Below are 19,114 nucleotides of genomic sequence, written 5' to 3' on the forward strand. Positions count from 1 at the left end.
AATCCAGCAGCTGCCCGCGCCCTCGTACTACGGAGAGTAAGGATTCCGGGTTTCATCGAGTGAATGCTCAGGGATGCTGACACTTTATCCCTCAGCTAAGCAATGCTACAACTGCCAAGGCCTAGGCCACGTTCAAGCGGATTGTCCCACGTTGCGCCTCAACGGCGCGAACGGCCGTTGCTACAACTGCAGCCAGCCTGGCCACCTTGCTGTATGTTTAACGTTTCGTTCCTGCATTTCGGGACAATGAAACATAACTAACCACTTTCCTATTAGCGTAACTGCCCGGCTCCTGCGACTGGTGCTCCCCGAGGCGCCGGTGCTCCTCGTGGAGGGTTCGGCGGTGGTTTTCGCGGTGGATATGGTGGCTACCCTCGTGCTGCCACTTGCTACAAGTGCGGCGGTCCCAACCACTTTGCCCGTGATTGCCAGGCTCAGGCTATGAAGTGCTACGCTTGCGGCAAGCTTGTGAGTGATGTTTGATATGTGTGTCTCTTTTCAAGTGGAGGGCTAATGTAACTTCCAGGGCCACATCTCCCGTGACTGCACGGCTCCCAACGGGGGTCCCTTGAGCTCTGCTGGCAAGGTCTGCTACAAGTGCTCTCAGGCCGGTCACATCTCGCGGGATTGCCCAAACAACGAGACCACCACAGAGTCGGCCATCCCTACCGCTGCTGCTGTGGCGGCTGTTGATGGCGCGGATGCTGCCCCTGTTGCGGCTCCTACCACTGCCGTCGCATAGAGCTGCCAGAGCTGTTAAAACCGCCCTGTAGCATTCGTTTCTCATTTATATTTCATTTCTCATCGGGGGCTTCCCGACCTATCTGACCTAGGTTGGCTCTTCTGTGTTTCTTTGCATATATTACGCCCTCATGTTTCATTTTTCGGCACGTCCTTATTCCTCTTATGTATACGACGGACAAAAGTTTTCACGAAGACTTAGGTTCCCTTACTGCTTGGATTCAGGGTCTTATGATTGGTGTCTATTGTACTCCTCGGGTATCTTTCTCATTTATACTATATGTGTGGCAAGGAAAGGAGAGGAGGCGAAGCGGAGTGTTCATCGAGCGCGTGCGAGACGTTGGACGTTGGTGGACCGAGGCAAGAGTTGGTATGCAGTGGAATAGGCTTCGAGACCTGTACGGACGAGTTGTTCAAGTTGTGCTGAAGATCGCCAGTGGGCATGAATTAAAGGGTACCTGGTGCGGTGGGTGCCTGCTCATCTGTGCGCGCGATGTCCTTATATCTGTCGAAAGTGAAGCAAAAAAAAGAAGAAAAGCATTTTCATCAGTCCACATTACCTATGTTCTCTAGTATCTCAGACCGGCAGATCCAGTAATTCCTGATTCGTTCTGTGTAGATTCCTAGTCGAAGGCTCATAGCCTGGGTAGGTGATTCTGGGTCTCTTTCTCAGATCTCATGAGCACATTATGCCAACCAGACTCAGCCAGGCCATTTCCCCTTCAATAGGCACCCCGTGACTGACCAACCGCCCTCTTCTCACACACACACACACACACACACACACACACACACACACACACACACACACACACACACACACAGTCCCCTCTCATCCATTCACCTTCTTATCTCCCAGTTCTATCCATCTTGTCCACTTACTCCCCATCCGTACAACAACATATCTATAGAGCCACCTGAGTTGATTCTTCAGGGTACTTACAATGCCAGCATCTGAGGCCAGTGATGAATTTGGTGATGATGTGAGGATACCTTTTCTGTTCTTCATTCAGTCTCTCCGGCATTTCTTACCTTCCGGTTTGTTTCGAGTGCTCTACTGATCATGGTTCCTATCACAGGACTTCATCGTCGACATTGACTGCATCCAGGCTCACGGTATATATCTCGCCTCAATCCCATAATCGAGGGCTCACAATAGCAGGTATTGGCGCTGCCGACATCACGAAACTTAAGGCCAATGGATTCTTCACTATTGCCGTACCTACCTTTCATACCTCCTTGGCTATCATGGCGCTGATTCGAGTAATCTAGTCTATTCATGGGGCCACAAGGAAGACGCTGCTGAAGATCAAGGGCTTCAGCGAGATAAAAGTGGAGAAGGTCAAGGAGGCTATCAACAAATGTCTGGTATGTCTGAGCCAATGATTTGATACATAATTCAACGGCTGATGAATTAGCCTTCGGCTTCGGGCTTCATAACGGCAATGGAGCTTAGCCATCAGCGGAAGAGAGTCATTAAAATATCAACCGGCAGCAAGCAATTTGACTCGATCCTCGGAGGGTACATATCCAGTATCACGAAGAACCATATCGCTGACAGTCGCAGCGGCTTCCAAAGCATGAGCATTAGCGAAGTATTCGGCGAGTTCCGCTGCGGCAAGACACAGCTCTCCCACACCATGTCCGTCGTCGCACAACTCCCCAAAGACATGGGCGGTGCAGAAGGCAAAGTAGCCTACATCGACACGGAGGGTACATTCCGCCCAGAGCGCATCGGACAGATAGCAGAGCGGTTCGGGGTTGACCCTGACTCTGCAAAGGAGAACATTGCTTATGCTCGTGCGTTGAATAGCGAGCATCAGCTGGAACTACTCAATACTCTGAGTAAAGAGTTTGTTGGCGGCGAGTATCGGCTGCTTATTATCGACAGCATCATGAATTGCTTTAGGGTTGATTATTGTGGCCGTGGAGAGCTGGCGGATCGCCAGCAGAAGCTTAATCAGTTTTTGATGAAGCTGGCTCATATGGCTGAAGGTGCGTTTATCCTGAGTGTCAAGGTACGAAGCTGATTTGGGAGCAGAATTCAATGTGTGCGTTCTCATGGTAAGTCTGCAATTCCTCAAGCAAGAACGAGACTCACTCCGCCGGCAGACGAACCAGGTTCAGAGCGACCCTGGAGCCAGTGCTCTTTTCGCTGGGGCAGATGGCCGTAAGCCTGTTGGTGGACACGTCCTGGCTCATGCTTCGACAACCCGTGTTTTGCTTCGCAAGGGCCGTGGCGAAGAACGTGTAGCCAAGATTCAGGATTCGCCAGGTTTGTTGTCTTTTATAGTTTCGCACGATATGCTGATATATACTTTAGATTGTCCCGAGCGCGAGGCGACGTACGTGATTACCAACGGCGGCATTAACGATCCTGATAAGTTGTAAGACTAGGAGCAAGTGCCGGTGATAATGTCTAATGTTCAAGATACTCTACCATGTCAGAGTAAATAAGTAGTTGGTGTTCAGTGTTGACTTAAGATGTCGTTTGAGTTATGTACGATAATAATGCAAATAATGCGCCACCCGAACCAATCACATTCCCGCCCTAAAAATTTCCGCCAAACCTCCGCGGACAAAATTCCAGATCCCATCGCAACACTTCCACCTTCACATTCAATCCAAAGCTATAAACACACGGCCAAAATGAAACAAGACCTCGAAATAGCAGGCTACACAGCCCTCCCGCTCACCCTCCCGTCCACACCTGCCTTCCCAATTCCAGCAACCCACTACCTCTACCTCCGACCACACGAGCCACGCATCCCGGACCCGGACACGCCCCGCTCGCTATTCCTCGTCAACACGCCCATCGACACGACAGAGACACACCTGCGGCACCTCTTCGGCAGCCAACTCTCAGCAGGCCGCGTCGAGCGCGTTGAATTCGAAGCTGCGCGGTTATCGAAGAAGGGATCGTCCGCGCATGCATTGATGCAGGGGACGAATGTCACGAAGAACGGTAGCAGCGGGAAGAAAAGGAAGCGTGTGACGGCTGATGAGCTCCAGAATAGGCTTGATGAGGCTACGCTTCCGGAGACGTGGGATCGGTCGCTGCAAAGGAGCGGGTCGCATGCCGTTGTGGTGTTTGTTGATAGGGCGAGTATGGAGGCTAGTTTGAAGGCTGCGCGGAAGGCTGGCAGGAAGTCCACGTCCATAACCTGGGGCGAGGGGATCGAGGATAAGGTCCCCGCTCTGGGTCTGCATCGGTATATCGACCACCAACGAGCGCTCTACCCACCCCGCGCGGAACTCCTGCGCTCCGTGAACGAGTACATGACCGTCTTTGCGGAGGTCGCGGAAGCGAGGAAGAGGGAAGCCGCGAAGCGCGCGGCGGAGCCGGACGAGGATGGATTCGTTACCGTTACGAGTGGGCCGCGACTTACGAGTGCGGCTGGGGAGGAGGAGGCGAAGATGTTGATTGAGAAGCAGAAGAAGAGCCAGGAGGGCTTTGGCGATTTCTATCGGTTCCAGAGCCGGGAGAAGCGCAAGGAACGGCAAATTGATTTGCTTAAGAGGTTTGATGAGGATAAGAAGAGGTTGGAGGAGATGAAGATGAGAAGGGGGAAGATTAGGGTGAGTTTTCTTCTTGTCTTTTTTTGGAATTGGTGGTGATTGGTTTACTGACTTGGATTTGTTCAATGTAGCCTGAATAATGAGTTTCGTTGTGAAGGCCTCTTGTCGGTTTAGCATGGCGTTTGGAGGGTAAAAGTTTTTCGCATTATTCGCATCTACCAAGGGCATTCTGTTGCTTGAGCTGAACTGTCTCGTCCGCGATAATGTAAGTTCTCATCCACTTTCCCTTTTTTCCCTTTCTATATGATGAACACGCTGGGGCCAGAGTAGCAAGACTCACTCGGTGGATGTCATGCACTGCCTTCAAACACCAGCGTATATCCAATCTTCTCACCTTTCTGAGCAATTCATTCTCGCGCTTGCTGATTCAGTATACGTACTGGCATCTGCTGACTATGTCTCAGGTTCGTCATTAGCTGCATAGGGATGTCTATGTTCATCTACATAGGCATTGTCTGCATAGTGCAATATATCATACCCCGTGAAATAGACGCCTACTTCTTTACCACTGACTCTCACCGTTTTTTGAGTACGTGAATGCTGACACTTCCTATCCCTTCCGCTTGTTCTTAGTCATACATCAAAAAGCGACAACGCACGAACCAGTTCAAGGCTTGGCATGACATCTTCGACCAGTCGAGAAATAGTCGAGGCACAGCATTACAGCATCTCTTATCGTGGTTGACTGCAGCTAAGTTGCTGATTCCGAGATACCTTCGCTGCTTGCTATATTATCAAAATTTATACCCTTTATCCCGTTTCAGCGAACATCGAACTACAGCATAGGGATACAAACCCCGCCGTAGGGCCTCAGCTGGTTCAATAACTACCCATCACATCGTGCCGCAACACCATATCTCCTATAACCCTACAACACACAGCAATCTATATCCATACACCCCTCACTACTGAGAATGACATCCTCAAATACTGTCGTCGGCGGCGGCTTCATGCAACCACCCCTCTCCCCCGCGCCGTCAACCTCAACCGTGACGCCGTCCGTTCTTCCACAGCAGCGAACGCATCCGCTGCGGGGCGGGAGCATGAAGGAGACTGTGGTGATTAACCACGTTGATAAGAAGATCCTGGCGATCAATCGGAGGCATGCGAAGAAGTTTAGTAGTGTTTTTGAGAAAGGGTCGCAGTTACAGCCGCAGGCGCGGGCACAGAATGGGAGTGGGAGTGCAAATGCGATTGGACTTGGAGATGGGGCTCAAGATCAAGATGCGAGTGAACGGGGGTACGAGAGCTTCAGAGAAGTCGTGAAGGATGTCGAGAGTATCGTTGATGTACTCTGGGTTAGCGGGACTCGTACGTTTTTTCTTCCCTCCCACGATCAGTCATCATGAGCTATGCTAACAGTCGCCTTCACAACAGCAACCCTCCAAATCCCGTACTTAATATCCCTCTCCGTCCTAGTAAACAGCTATCTCCCCTCCTACCCATTCGCAGCAACATCAACATTCCGACTCTTGCGCAAACTTGACTCGTTCTTCGCATCGCTTATCCTAGGCGAGGACTCGGAAACGGGCCAGCCGCTTTCAGGGTTCGAGGGGAAACGAAACCTCGTTTCTATGACGGAGAAGGTACGCATTAAGAGTATTGCTGAAGCTGCGAGGGTTGGTGTCGTTGAGGCGCAGGAGAGAGGGGATGATATTGATGAGGAGGATGGGGATGGGGATGGGGATGAGTTCGATGATTTCGATGATTTCGGTGATATGGATTTGGGGGGTGCTGGTGGTGCGGGGAGGTGGGAGATGGAAACTGCGAGGGTGTACGAGAAGACGATTCAGTTGCTTGGTGATGGATTAGGGACGGAAGTGGAGTTTTGTGATGAGGATATGGCGAGAGGGGATGAGGAGGGGATTGGGACTGGAAATGGGATCTTGAGCCCGTGATGTTGAATTCCAACTCCTACTCGTCTAGACATTTGAACAAAGACGAGGGGCAAGGATGGCATACCGATAACTTTCATTAAATACAATAGGATACTGGCCGGTTTATTCCAGGATCTAAAGAAGAGCTTAGAGGAAACGAAAAGGCCTGGAGTGCCAAAGCGGAGTAACAGAACTAAGAGCTAGAAGGCCCCCTCGCTCCTTCCCGAAAAGTATGCTATACCCTCGACACATCTACCACCAAGATATCACGATATAACTACAGCTAGAGTTTAGTGAGATAACCATACGGAACGCCAACTCAGAGCTCGGGGCACGGTGCCACGGATGTAGTCGTCTCAACCATGCCGGGCATCCCGAGTGGTCGGCCGAGTATAAAATTGAATTTCTGAGCCCAGGGCACCAATGCAGTTCAGAGTGCAGTGCTGCCTGTGCACCACAAAACACGCGGACAGGAACCTAGGGTTAACACTAAGCATGAACCAGAAACACAGAAACACGTTCAAACCCAAATTCAGTGATTTGATGGTTGTGGGCTGGCCCTGAGACTGTGGTTCCCTGGTTCGCGATATATCCATGCGTCCGACTCCGATGATGGTGCTCTGCCGCGCTGCACTAGAGAACCTAGAGGTAGGCAAAAGGATGTCCAAAATCACGAAAAGAGGTCGAAAAAGGGGTAGCGAGCGGAAGCCTTGGTTGGGATCAAGCGAGCAATGAATCAATGATACTCTGGGGTTGTAGGCGGACTAGTGGAGGTGGCAAGGGAGTTCCTGTAAGGGACAAACTGCAGGGTGGCTTGCTTGTAAGCTGAGCTGAGCCGAGAGCTCTGAGTACGGGGTCATAAGCAAGCAAGCTGCTACTATGCAGCTTGAGCTGGTGATTCTCCCCAGAATGAGTCGTACAGGAAATCATTCAAAGTAGGGGTTATTTGCGGCCGAACATGGGTCCGTCAGGTACAGGTTGCATATGCAGAGTGAAGAGGTTCGTCTGTTCAGGAGCCGGCGAGACTGTCGACAAAGTTGTATTAGCGAAGCAAGGTCAGCTTAGTTTCACCATCAGAGTTCGTCCTTGCTCGAGCTGCCCCTGGTTTTGAGATATCGATCAATCGCGCAGTTACGTGGACAGTATAGCGCATGTATACTCGGGAATCACGTCGCGAACGCGTCGGGGACCAGCAATTACGCCTAAACGGGTTTAAGCGGATTTAGCGTTCCCACCCACACTTTGTGAGGCTGCCAGGTTTGCGCCCCATTTTAGTGAGGCACTTGTCTGTGGGAACTTGGAGCTCGGACCTGCTTTGGTCTGACGAGAACAAGGCAAGACCTGACTGAGACGGCTCGGAGTTCTTAAGAGCTCAGAATACGAATGGACAGTTCGTGCGATTCCTGTTTGAAAAATGCGTGATGCAGCAGGGTTCCAACTCCAAATGTGCTGCAGCATGTTGGGATGTGATGGCCCGGCCAATGAGAATGTCGAAGAGCATCCAGAGAGTCAAGCCCATGGTTGTGCTTCTGAATGTGGAGCTTGTCCCAGAGCTCCAGCTTCAGGTCGCTTCTTTGCTTTTGTGGTGAGCTGGGTTCTCCATGTATGGTAACGTGCTGTAAATACACTAGGCTTACTCGGCCTCTGCAAGGATTCTACGAGCAGGCAAGATTCTCGCATAACTTTCCATCCAGGAGAGCTGGACGAGTGGTGGTAGTATGACCCCAATTCGAGAGTTGTATATATCTGGCTGGCATCCAGACTAACTACTAGCTCGACCTAGGTCTCGATCTCGATGTAAGCACGCACACAACAGTCAAGGGCACACACGACAAGCTCCACGAACCAAGGTCTCGGGGCTCATCGGTGGGGTAGTAGTCCAGCTTCAGCCCTCTCAGTCTCGCGCTCTCGAACCTTTTTCTGCCGGTCCTAATAGTCAAGCCTCTCGAGTCTCGACGGGATCGTGGATTCGTGGACTGGCTGCTGGCTGATCCAAGGAACAATGGCACTGGCGTGACTGCAAGCGGGAATCGATCTACGAATTAACTGTAAGCGTCCACTCCCATCCAAAGCCGAGGCGGAGACGCCATGACGAGAGGGCCCATGGGACGCGGATGAGACTCGACGAGTCACAGGGCAGGGTTGAGGTTGGAAAAGTTCTCACCTTGCAAGCGCATGTGCATCAAGCCAGGTCCTTGCAGATTCTTTCGCGCATGTATTGTACGGATAATCGCGCTTTTCGACTCTGCCCCTTGACTAGTGACGCGCTCGCCTCCTTTACCTTCGGAATGATGTCCTTTTGGTAGTCACAATAACAGTGAAATAAGTGAGATGATTGCAACAAGTGAGCTTGTTGAAGTTTCTATGGTTGTACTAGTAGTACTAGTAGTCTCCGCAGGCCAGACATGACAATATATCACAGATCCAAATTCCTGGGCCGATCTTAGCCAGGCACTGGTGGACGAGATATCAGACATTATCCTCCAAGACATCGCCAGGTTAGCGCATGCAATTGAAATAAGATCATGTCAGGACGCAAACCCGCAGGTAGCGACGGTCATCTGGTTTGCGGTGGTTGGCTGCTGGAAGACACGGTTGTATTGTAGCCGTATGTACTGTATCGTACATGTAATGCTGGTCTGGCCAACGACGAGAACGACATGTATGGAGGAATACTACCATGACTATCAATTTGGAGTATTCTGTATAGGGTATAGGTACAGCAGGCATTCCTCTGTAGACTGGATGAAGACAGAAGCTGCCGCAAACGAGCTTCCAACCTTCCAAGGCTTCCATGTCATAACTTATAACAAGTGCCCTGACGTTAAGCCGGGAGAAAATTCTTCGTCCCACCAGGCAGCATCGCCCCTCCTCACAGATCTTGTGCCTGTGCGTGTGTATAATATTCTCTAGTTAGGCTCTAGCAAAATTGCTGCTGCGATCTCGTTTGTTCGTCTTTTTTACCGATCCTCATTCTTTGCTGGAGTTCCCGTCTTTTTTCTGGTCTGCCCTAGTCAGAGTCTCCAGTCCTGTCCCAGTCCCAGTCGTCCCAGTCCAGTCTCCAGTCTCCAGCCCATCGTTCTTCCTTTTCTCGTTTCGCTTCTTCTTCTTTCCCTTTCTCCCCTCCATCTGAAGAATTATCTTCATCCTACCCCTCCTCTTTCCTCCTTCCTTCTCGCTTTTCCTCCTGTTTCTTGTTACGGAGTCGGTTTGCGGATCAGTTCTGTAACTCTGCTTTGTGTCCTTATTTCGCCTTTTTCTCTTCCTCTATTTTTCTTAGTCTCCGCCTGCTGGAGTTATCCTGGTCGTCTAGTGCCTGCTATCTTACGCCTTGTTCTCACGCATACAACGCTTCTTGCCGCGCCTGAGCAACGCTTTCGTCCCATCTCTTTTCGATCTTCCTGCCAAAGTCAATTTGCGAGGTCAACTTCATTTGATTTTGTATTGTCTGGTAAGTTCTATTTAATTATCCTGTGCTGGACTGGATCCGGGATCTTCCGTCTTTCTTTTGTTCTCTTCGCTCGAGATCGCGAAGTTGCCGTATCTCTTGTTGGGAATAGCCGATACCTCGCCTTGATGCGCTCGGCGCAAGACCTCGGTTCTATAATCGCCTCCTCAGTTCTTTGACGATGTCGCTGGCCACTTCTTCAATACCTTCTTGACGCTTGCGAACTGTTCACGAGAACCAATACTTTGGACGCGTTTATTATCACGATCGATGTGTCGCTGGCGCTAGGATTGCCGTGGGGAGGGACGACCGTCTAGCCACCCTGCCACAAAGTCAATTCATTACCTGGAACCCACCAGTATTTCACATTTCTGCGACTCGGTCGTCGAAGTGGATTTTTCATGAATGGGAGACGACGGCGCTATTCCGCAAGACGGTCGCAATGTGGGGTGAAGAAAGCTATCGATTGACCAATGCGGCAATTTGGTGAATAGCTGTGTCCTTGCGGAGAGAGCAGATTTTGCCCTCACTCTATTCACCACGGTCGCTTTTTCCGGCACTTCATCGCATCATTCATACGCGTCCTCGATTTCGGAATCCTCGCCCGGAATTGACCGCAATAGTCGCATTGTCCTTCCACCTCCCATTCTTTGACTTTGGTTGGCCTCTCAAAACAGTCGCTGGATATTCAAGCAACATACTCTCAGATTTTGTTTTCCTAATTCTCACTTTACCCCTCCTTCGGATCCAGTTCAGTCGATTTTCTTGTTCACATGTCAAATTGCCTCACCACTGAGTTTATTTGCTGACTGCGGCTTACCATTCTAGAAGTAGAATACCTCTTTCACTTCAAGTGCTCAACGATCGTACGAAACGCTCCTTGACGACTTCAAACGAATTCCCCGGTTATTTACGCGTTAGAAAAGTTCTTTTCTGGGGTCTCTTTGTTACTTGAAAATCCGAGGGTACGCGGAATTCCTCTCCAAACTTTCTTCAAGCGCCTGGTGTGACGCGCCAATAAACAAGACAAAATTCCGGCTAACTCTAAGATTTGCAGACAGCGCCATCAGTCATATCATTACGCCCGAAATTCGATCATCATGTCTTTCCAGAACTTCGATTCTTTCCAGAACCAGCACCCCGCGGCTGACGCAGCCGCCGCTGCTCCCGGTGCTCCAGCTACCGCTGACACCACCATGACCGGCCAGGCAGACCCTTCAACTGCCCCATTCCAGGGTCCGGCCCCGGGTGAGGGTGCGCCTGCTGTTCCCCAGCAGGGCAACGAGGGAAAGACCACTCTCTGGTACGTTCGCGCTTCGCACAATGTCCCCTTGAGTGCACAGGCGATCTAACTTGCTTTCTTCATATAGGATGGGTGAGCTTGAACCTTGGATTGACGAGAACTTCGTCCGCAACCTTTGGTTCCAGATGGGCGAACAGGTCAATGTGAAGATGATTCGCGACAAGTTCTCTGGGTGAGTACATATCAGGAGTTAGGATTCCGAGCGATGATCCTAATGTTGGTAGTAGGAGCAATGCCGGTTACTGTTTCGTCGACTTTGCCTCCCCTGCCGCTGCTGGCAAGGCTCTGTCTCTCAACGGCACTCCGATGCCGAACACCAACCGTCTGTTCAAACTGAACTGGGCCACTGGCGGTGGTCTTGCTGACCGTAGCCGTGATGACCGTGGCCCCGAGTTCTCAATCTTCGTCGGTGACCTGGGCCCCGAGGTCAACGAATTCGTCCTCGTTTCACTCTTCCAGAGCCGCTTCCCGTCCTGCAAATCCGCCAAGATCATGACTGATCCCATCAGCGGCATGTCACGCGGTTACGGGTTCGTCCGTTTCTCCGACGAGAACGACCAACAGCGTGCCCTTAGCGAGATGCAAGGCGTCTACTGTGGCAACCGTCCCATGCGCATCTCCACTGCCACCCCCAAGAACAAGGGTCCTGGTGTCGTCCCTGGCGGCATGGGCATGCCTGGTCCTGCTGGCATGTACCCTCCCATGGGTGCTCCCCCCATGGGCTTCTATGGCGCCCCCCAGCCCATGAACCAGTTTACTGACCCCAACAACACAACCGTCTTCGTTGGTGGTCTTTCTGGATACGTCACCGAAGATGAGCTCCGCTCGTTCTTCCAAGGATTCGGCGAGATCACCTACGTGAAGATCCCTCCTGGCAAGGGCTGTGGTTTCGTTCAGTTCGTCCAGCGTCATGCTGCTGAGATGGCCATCAACCAGATGCAAGGTTACCCCATTGGTAACTCGCGTGTGCGTCTGAGCTGGGGTCGCTCGCAGAACAACTCCGGCCCTGCTGGCAGCCCTTACCGCCCCGCCCCTCCCCCTCCTCCCATGTTCCTCCCCCCTCAGCACCAGTATGGCGGTTTTGCACCCATGAAGGTAAGTGTTCGCTATCACCTCGACACTCTGGACCTTTCTTGAATCGTCGCTAACCAATCAACTGTAGTAAAAAAAAAAAATAGCGTTCCTCCTTATTCCAAGGATCGACAGGAGTTCTAGTTATTTTGAAATGATGGGTCTTTGAGTTACGAACGACATCAGCTTTGCTATTTATTATTGCGGACGGTTTCTTCTATAGTTCTTGATGGCCCACATCTTCTCCTGATTTCTGTACTTCATGTTGCAGCGCTTCCATTTTTAGCCATACCTGAGTTTTATTCGCAACATCTCTTGAGATTTCCCAAGTCTTACTTATTCCCCCTTTTCCTTCTTTGAAAGTCGTTGCGTCCTTGTCTTCGTCTTTCGCCATTTCTTTCTAGATGCCCATTAACCGTCTCTGGCTTTCCCAGTCTTTCATGTATCGTTTGTCATCGCTTGCGAATTCCAACTTCGTTCTTCGTATGCCACCAACCTGATGGCCGTGTCGTTTCTCTGTACTCCATGGGAGGGCAATTTGCACGAAAAAGTCTGCTCTGCAAGGTGTCCCGGAAGGTAACAATCAAATTCTCTTCTCACTCTCATGCTGCTGAACCATGCTTTCTGCCTTAAGACTGCCTGTACAACACCTTGTTGTTTGCGTTGTCTATCCAACTCATTCCGTGCGCTTTGGTTGTATGATACCTCTGGGTTCCGCTAAATATTCATTTGTTCTCGAAACTTTGTGGGACTGGACCACTCTTCTTGCTAGGTCATTGTTAGCCTGTACCTTCTGGGTCTGATAAGATCAATCCTGCCTCTGTTTGCATTGGAGTTTCGGCGGCCACTATGTCTTGGTTCTGTTGGAATTGCAGCAGCTTATGACTTTCCTATTTCGCCCTTTCTGGCCCGAGTCTTGAGCCTTTTGACTGCTTAGTTCAAAGCCGACTGGCATATTTTGTTTCTGTCTTTTATGGATAATTTCCATTCGGCGCTTCTATTTATATTTGAGTCGAGAATGCAAGGCGCGAATGTGGGCACCGGTCATCGGCGCATTGGTCTTCAGCAAAGGCTGGGTTTTCTCTATATCCTTCTATTGTGTGGGTGGTGGTTATCATGCATACGGTTTGTCTGTCGCCTGTTTGTTAGCTACAATCTACCTACTGAGCTAATGATTGCTCACCTTACTACGTACTAGTAAATAATCACTTACTATGTGGCAAGGAAGGCACCTGATCACGGGCTGGCTGGTCTGGCAGGTGCGTCCCATGAATATCTTCTCGCCCGCCAACTCCAGAGTCAACAACTCTCGATCCTCGAATTTCAGCTCCAGCTCCGACCCTTTTTCCTTTTCTTTTCTTCTGTGCTCTCTCATGCGGATGTGGCTGTGTTGTTACTGCTGATATTTTCTACCTTGACTCCCGTCAAAGCTCCAGTTTCTTCGTTTCTCATCTTATTACGAACACAGCAGCAGCATTACCCCTAAATCAGTCAAAATGCGATACGAAAACTGGGACGTGCTTTTATTCCCAATGACATCCAAGGTGCCAGTGCAGGAATTCAAGACGCAATGTTTTGTTACTCGTGATCGAGGCACGTAGCATCCATCACCCTTGGAAGTCCTCAAGGTACTGACATTGCTTTGTTTGATTTAGAGTCTCCTTACCTACACAATCCTGCGTTCTTTGGCCCGACTGCTTATGTTCAACCGCACGGCAACTTAGGCCAGTTGCCAGTGCTCACCACCTTCATTCCTAGCCTTCCCGCGAACAGTGCTTTTCGGGTGTCCATCCACAGCTGGGAACAACCCCATGCTAGCCGCTTGATGGAGAGTCTACTGCAGCCAGATGATACGTCAATGTTTGAGGTCAGAATCTTTGTGGACGGTCTGTGTGTGGCGTAAGTCACCTCTGACATCAGCAACGTGGTTGCCATGTCTAACCTGTTCTTGTCTAGAGGAAGCGTCATCTCTCAGCGGACAAGCTGGCCTCATGTGGTCGGTAGGTAGCCCGCATGAATGACTTGAGCCCTGTGCATCTGCCAGGCCGAAGCTAACGCTGCCTCTGTTGTTCAGATTTGAGTTCCCGTAAGCCTGTGCCCTATATCTCCATACCATATATTCATACTTAACATGGGTTGCTGCGATAGACGTCGACAAAAGCGGCAACCAGGACTCCTTACGCTTTCCACCCTTTCATCAGGAGATCTTAGAGCAGAGACACTGGGACGCAGGGGATCTGCATGGCAGAATTAGGGTGGTGATTGCAGAAGGGTTCGCGCGCCCGCATCGCAACCCCCCGTTTGAACGTGTGAAGGAGATCGTCGCATTTGCATTTCAACACGCTCCTCTAAGTGAGTCATTCCCTGCATGCGTTATTGCCTTGAGCTCGAAAAGACTCGCTTATCTTGAACAGATGTTCTGGAGTACTCCAGTATTGCCTGGCCGAATACCTCTATGTGGAGCAAAGAACCACGTCTTTTCAAGTACAACGCAGGAAGCGGAGCGAGCGATCTCAAGGAAGCCGAAGATGCACACACTCATTCGCCAACTCGTCATGAAACTCGGCCTCCGGCAACTACCACTGGCCAGACTAATAACCAACCCGCGCTGAACATCTGGAGAAATAGGAACTACCAGGGTCCTGTGCCTCAATGGCAGGGTAACTATAGAGATCCCCGATGGGCTCCTCCGGAGACGGTCTTCGCTGACCCATTTATCGACCCATACGTGCTTGACCCAGCTGCTCGCCACCGCGGCGCGAGACCGTCGTGGGAGGATATATCTATGCCAGACTATGTCTCGAGCTCCACCGGTAGTCGGGCAATCTCGAGCATGACCGGTATGAGCTACGAGCACAGCAAGCATCCAAGCCTGGTCGCACCCATCGATGAAGAAGCATATACCCAACTAATCCAAGCCTTGAGTCCTCCAAGGCCGTTCACATGCAGCACCCAGGCTCAAGTGAATCCTTCTATTACTGCTGCTGCTGTACCCATGGGAACGAAGCTCTCTGCAGCAGCAGAAGCACGATCCGCGTCCTATAGCAAGCCTGGGAGCCGACGTGCCTCACTCAGTATTCTCAAAGACGCCTCGTTCCCGAGTTCTCGCGACATATCCGGGTCAAGTGCCAAATCGAACACCGCACCACCTGACACTAACGTCGAGCGGGGTGCAGTTACTAAGCTTCATCCTAGCCCTAGTGGGCCTGTCAAGAGTAGAAAGGAAGGAATGTCTCTGGAAAACAAGGAGAATGAAGCGGAGACAACGCGTAGAGAGGCGGACAAAGTACACCAAACCCCAACCAAACACAACGTGCGAAACAGTGGCAGCATGGAAACTCCAACTGACGGGAAGAAAAGACGGTCGGTCGGTTCCAGTCGCGAAGACTGTCTCAACATCAACAGAAAGGATCCCGTGCTGTTTTCGCCTACTCATGGTCTCTCCAGGAGCAAAGACGACGTTCATCAAAGCGAGTTTGACTGTTTTCTTGATTCTCGCCCAGCACTCATGAGTACTACAGCTGGAGCTGGTGAGATAGAGTGAAGAGCCAGTTGTGCCTATCTTTACGATCATTGTTTGGCGATTGTGACAATGTTGCTTCGCATTTTCTTTGCTCTCGTTCTACAAAATTCCCAGGTGGCATCACTGGTGCAAGTGTGTGGATGTTAAGGCGACAGCTTTGCATTGTTGTACTATCCTTCTATCAAGCCATAAAATGATTCATTCATCACTACCAATTACTTGAATTATGCAGTCAGTTACATCTGTTCAAAGACACTCTCGGCGGGCGTTTGCTTCCTGCCTAGTCTGGAAGCCGAAGGGCTGCCAACAATAACACGCTCGACTCACCTGCCAGCCTCTCTCCCCTCTCTTCTTTTGTTGTCACCATGCTGTCCTCCTCTCAAAACTTCTAGAGTCCCGTTACTGCTCATTACTCCTACCAATTCAACGCCTCTTACTTGAAACTCATCATGACTAGTCGGCAGTCAGAGCAACCAGCATTTGACAGAACCTCTTTTCCCTCGTCATCAGGTTACTGTCCGAGTCCGGCCTTACCGGGGTTTATCACTTGGTCAAGTCAGCCTTCGCCGTACCAAGCCATGACTCCATGGATTAGCTACAGCAGTCCGTCCTATCCGTATCCTACGTCGAATACGCTCGCACCTGCAACTACTTACCCTTCTAGCTTACCTGGCTACAAAGAAGCTTCCCACTCATACGTCCCGCTAGATGTGGCCGTGCCCGCTACCTCAGGTCTGGAGCTTCAGACTCCGAATCATCCTCTGGATTTTCATCAGAACGTTGAATCGCCCAGGGCTGAATTACCAATCAAAGTGGAGGGGACAGACCAGGAAACGAATGAATACACTGGTGCACTACCACATACTCGGCCCGCGGGTGAAGTGATTGAAGTGGACGGGTCGGGCAATGTAGACAGAGGTAGCGACGAGGTACGTTCAAACTGTCAATAACAAATCAGTGTAACTGACTAATTCGGATATCTAATCGAAATGCTGACACTCCCGATAGTCTCGAGTAGCTTTCATTCCTCGAGCAGACATCGTTACGCTTGCTTCTTTAGACGTCGAATCCATCAGCGACTCCAAAGTGCTATATTATTTCGGCGTGCTAGCGACGAAGGCACTTCTCCTGCCCAAATTTGAGTTCACAACGAGCCGAAAGTCTAGGTTCTGGAACGTGAAAATGACAATTTACGGGATGACATTTGTTCGCTCACATGTCTATGAGTCTCAGAGCACTGCAAGAGTGTGCATCTGCAGAGAAGCTTTGAAAAAGCTGAAGTCTGAATTCCCGAATTGGGTCGTTCCCGAGCGACCTAAGGATTCTATTTCACCTCCTGGCTGGGACTGGGTAGAAATTCTGCGTGGTAAGGGAGTTCCTTCTTCGAGTCTCATACTGGCCAGCTAATTGAGCGAAGAATACTGTGTCCATCAGGGACTTTCAGAACCGCAATACACGAAGTATGTCCATCACAAAGGGTACCGCCACGAAGTCGAAGTGGACGGCGGTACGTACTTTGGGTCTCTCAAGCATTATTCGGAGGAGCTACAGTCAAAACAAGGTGCAGCTCATGTGGCCCTCTACGACGTCCTCGTGAGGGGGCCTAGTGAGCAAGTTGTATCCGCGGGCCCTCCAAGCCTGAAAAAGTCCGACGAGGCCATGTTGGCTGTGGTTCCTCGAGATCCTGTCAGTGACTCTGGGAGCCTTCACAAGACCAGAGACGATCTTCTAGCCGCGACTTCTTGGGACACCCTCCGTGCCTCTAGCGTTCCAACAAAACGGAGGCCGGAGGACTTCCATGATTCACGAAGGACCCGAAGGCGTACGGTCAAAAGCAAGCCGCCGCTGGCAGCCTCGCAGAATCACAAGCCATCCTCAGGAAACGCCAACCTTCAGCCGCTAGGAAATTGCCGGTTGGCGGCTGTAGAGGCTATTATGGTTGATGAACAACGCCGTTGGAAGGTGACGCCTTCAGAGATCTCGAAGCAAATTCAAGATCTCAAGACCTGGGCGGCAAAGCTAGAAAGTAACGTGGAAATCCCGTACTCTTCATCTCAGGCTCGAGGCTAACAATGGCGCACGACTCCTTCCATCCGGGAGGGATTGTGTAATTTATTGCTTCCAGAAACATGCGAACTTCTTGTTTTAGAGCGCCCTGAGATTCGCATCGAGCGGACCGATGGACGACTTATTGAAGCTGACGGGGAATACACTGCCGCCGCATACTTCAAGAACGATCCATTTCTTACTCGGGCCGGACCAATCGGTCAGATCAAGACATTCAGTAGCACCAAAGGTGCAGTTCACGAAGCCTGTGCCTGGGCGGTTTGTGATTACTTGCTCGACATGGTCAAGGAAGACATGAGGCTGGAGAACATTGCCGCTGAAGAGCGTAAGGCGATCAATGAGTGGGGTATAACTGCTAAGAAATGAGCTATGGAGCGCGACGGATGCGGACTCTGGGACAGGAAGACAGATCGTGATCTCGATGAAATAAGACTCCCGATTTTGAATTCGATCCGTCTCTCCCATATCCGAAGCGAGGTGTATCAAGCATAACTGGCTTGGAGGTTGAAGGGTTGAGTGTTGGATGTGTTTTGAGAAGAATGGGATTAGGGCTATGTCAACCTGTGAGCATAGCATATATTATCCCCAGTGACCAAAGGAAATACAAGGAGCCAATCAGTTTTCACGGAATGACATACATCGTAGAGAAGCATAGAAGCAACTGGGCCTCTACAACACCCGCCAATTGGTGGATCTTTCACGGAGACAAGAGCGAAACCCGTCCCAGGTAGCGTACATACCAACTCGAAGGAACATACGCACTCACCAAGTTGAATCCAGCAAAAGAAAGTCAACTTACCCACTTGAAATCCTAGTCATTCGACTGGATGGACGAAGGAGGCTGGCTAGCGGGGTACTGTAGCAGAGGCATCTCCCTTCTGTTGACACCGTAGGATATCGACACCTCAAGCCAAAAGTCAAGGGACAGAAAAGGCCTGCCCACTACGTATGTCTGTGTAGACGTCTACCAAGGAAGAGAAGAGGCGAATATAAGGCAAGAATGCACTGAGCTTGAACTTTTGAAGAGAGAAAGATGGAATCGAATTGAATTTTTGCCTGGTTCGCTGGGCTGCCAGCGGTTTACCGGCGATCTCAGGCCAAAGACAGAGACAAAGCCAACGCGTAGTAGCAGTAGCTGAGGCATCGAGTATCGACGCAAACCCAAGTCAGGAATGGGATAAAACAACGCCAGGATACAAGACAGATAGATACCAAAGCACAGGACCGGGTTGAGGAAAGGAAAAAATGTTTCGGATTCTAAGCAGTCGGGCGGGAGCCTCGAGTTGAGTATAGCTGAATGAGTTTGGACGTCAAGAACCTTTGAACTTGGATTAACCAACAGTGGAAAAAGTAATAGTAGTAATATAGCAAAGAAAGAAGAGAATAGTAAAATGTAGAGAGTTGGAAAAGCTCAACAAACCAGAGCAACTCGGTCGCAAGCATAAGCGCAATCCGTTCAGACCAGAAATATCACTCCTCAAACAAGCAAAAAGGAAGGATATGCA

General features: G+C 50.6%; 7 protein-coding genes across 7 annotated transcripts; 6 read left to right on the top strand and 1 right to left on the bottom strand.

Moving 5' to 3' along the window:
- The first annotated feature begins 446 nt into the window (after positions 1-446).
- On the top strand, positions 447-1,322 carry BDV17DRAFT_258961 (uncharacterized protein). The gene has a single exon (XM_073757393.1). The coding sequence runs from the start codon at positions 907-909 to the stop codon at positions 1,312-1,314; it is 408 nt and encodes a 135-aa protein (XP_073617374.1). The 5' UTR covers positions 447-906; the 3' UTR covers positions 1,315-1,322.
- Positions 1,323-1,570: 248 nt separating this feature from the next.
- BDV17DRAFT_258962 (uncharacterized protein) lies at positions 1,571-2,592 on the bottom strand. The gene is made up of 5 exons (XM_073757394.1): positions 2,160-2,592; positions 2,014-2,109; positions 1,904-1,959; positions 1,821-1,857; positions 1,571-1,724 (listed from the first exon to the last, which is right to left on the bottom strand). Exon 1 carries the CDS (start codon positions 2,559-2,561, stop codon positions 2,226-2,228), a length of 336 nt encoding a protein of 111 aa, XP_073617375.1. The 5' UTR covers positions 2,562-2,592; the 3' UTR covers positions 1,571-1,724; positions 1,821-1,857; positions 1,904-1,959; positions 2,014-2,109; positions 2,160-2,225.
- A 798-nt stretch (positions 2,593-3,390) lies between these two features.
- BDV17DRAFT_289768 (putative ribosomal small subunit assembly protein) lies at positions 3,391-4,400 on the top strand (the record flags this gene model as incomplete). Its single annotated transcript, XM_073761728.1, has 2 exons — positions 3,391-4,320; positions 4,392-4,400. 2 exons carry the CDS (start codon positions 3,391-3,393, stop codon positions 4,398-4,400), a joined length of 939 nt encoding a protein of 312 aa, XP_073617376.1.
- Positions 4,401-4,917: 517 nt separating this feature from the next.
- Positions 4,918-6,386, top strand: BDV17DRAFT_40752 (general transcription factor IIH subunit TFB6 family). Its single transcript, XM_073764493.1, has 2 exons — positions 4,918-5,631; positions 5,698-6,386. The coding sequence occupies exons 1-2, from the start codon at positions 5,235-5,237 to the stop codon at positions 6,216-6,218; spliced, it is 918 nt and encodes a 305-aa protein (XP_073617377.1). The 5' UTR covers positions 4,918-5,234; the 3' UTR covers positions 6,219-6,386.
- Positions 6,387-10,745: 4,359 nt separating this feature from the next.
- Positions 10,746-12,085, top strand: BDV17DRAFT_280776 (RNA-binding protein; the record flags this gene model as incomplete). The annotated part of the gene is made up of 3 exons (XM_073759938.1): positions 10,746-10,948; positions 11,016-11,120; positions 11,176-12,085. 3 exons carry the CDS (start codon positions 10,746-10,748, stop codon positions 12,083-12,085), a joined length of 1,218 nt encoding a protein of 405 aa, XP_073617378.1.
- A 1,285-nt stretch (positions 12,086-13,370) lies between these two features.
- Positions 13,371-15,563, top strand: BDV17DRAFT_297661 (uncharacterized protein; the record flags this gene model as incomplete). Its single annotated transcript, XM_073763533.1, has 5 exons — positions 13,371-13,612; positions 13,675-13,918; positions 13,976-14,019; positions 14,168-14,371; positions 14,434-15,563. Exons 1-5 carry the CDS (start codon positions 13,516-13,518, stop codon positions 15,561-15,563), a joined length of 1,719 nt encoding a protein of 572 aa, XP_073617379.1. The 5' UTR covers positions 13,371-13,515.
- A 557-nt stretch (positions 15,564-16,120) lies between these two features.
- Positions 16,121-17,975, top strand: BDV17DRAFT_289771 (uncharacterized protein; the record flags this gene model as incomplete). Its single annotated transcript, XM_073761729.1, has 4 exons — positions 16,121-16,471; positions 16,551-16,908; positions 16,960-17,568; positions 17,692-17,975. The coding sequence occupies 4 exons, from the start codon at positions 16,121-16,123 to the stop codon at positions 17,973-17,975; spliced, it is 1,602 nt and encodes a 533-aa protein (XP_073617380.1).
- Between the last annotated feature and the right edge of the window lie 1,139 nt (positions 17,976-19,114).

The sequence above is a fragment of the Aspergillus undulatus genome (assembly GCF_047715775.1).
Source record: "Aspergillus undulatus strain CBS 261.88 unplaced genomic scaffold BDV17scaffold_14, whole genome shotgun sequence".
NCBI lineage: Eukaryota > Fungi > Ascomycota > Eurotiomycetes > Eurotiales > Aspergillaceae > Aspergillus > Aspergillus undulatus.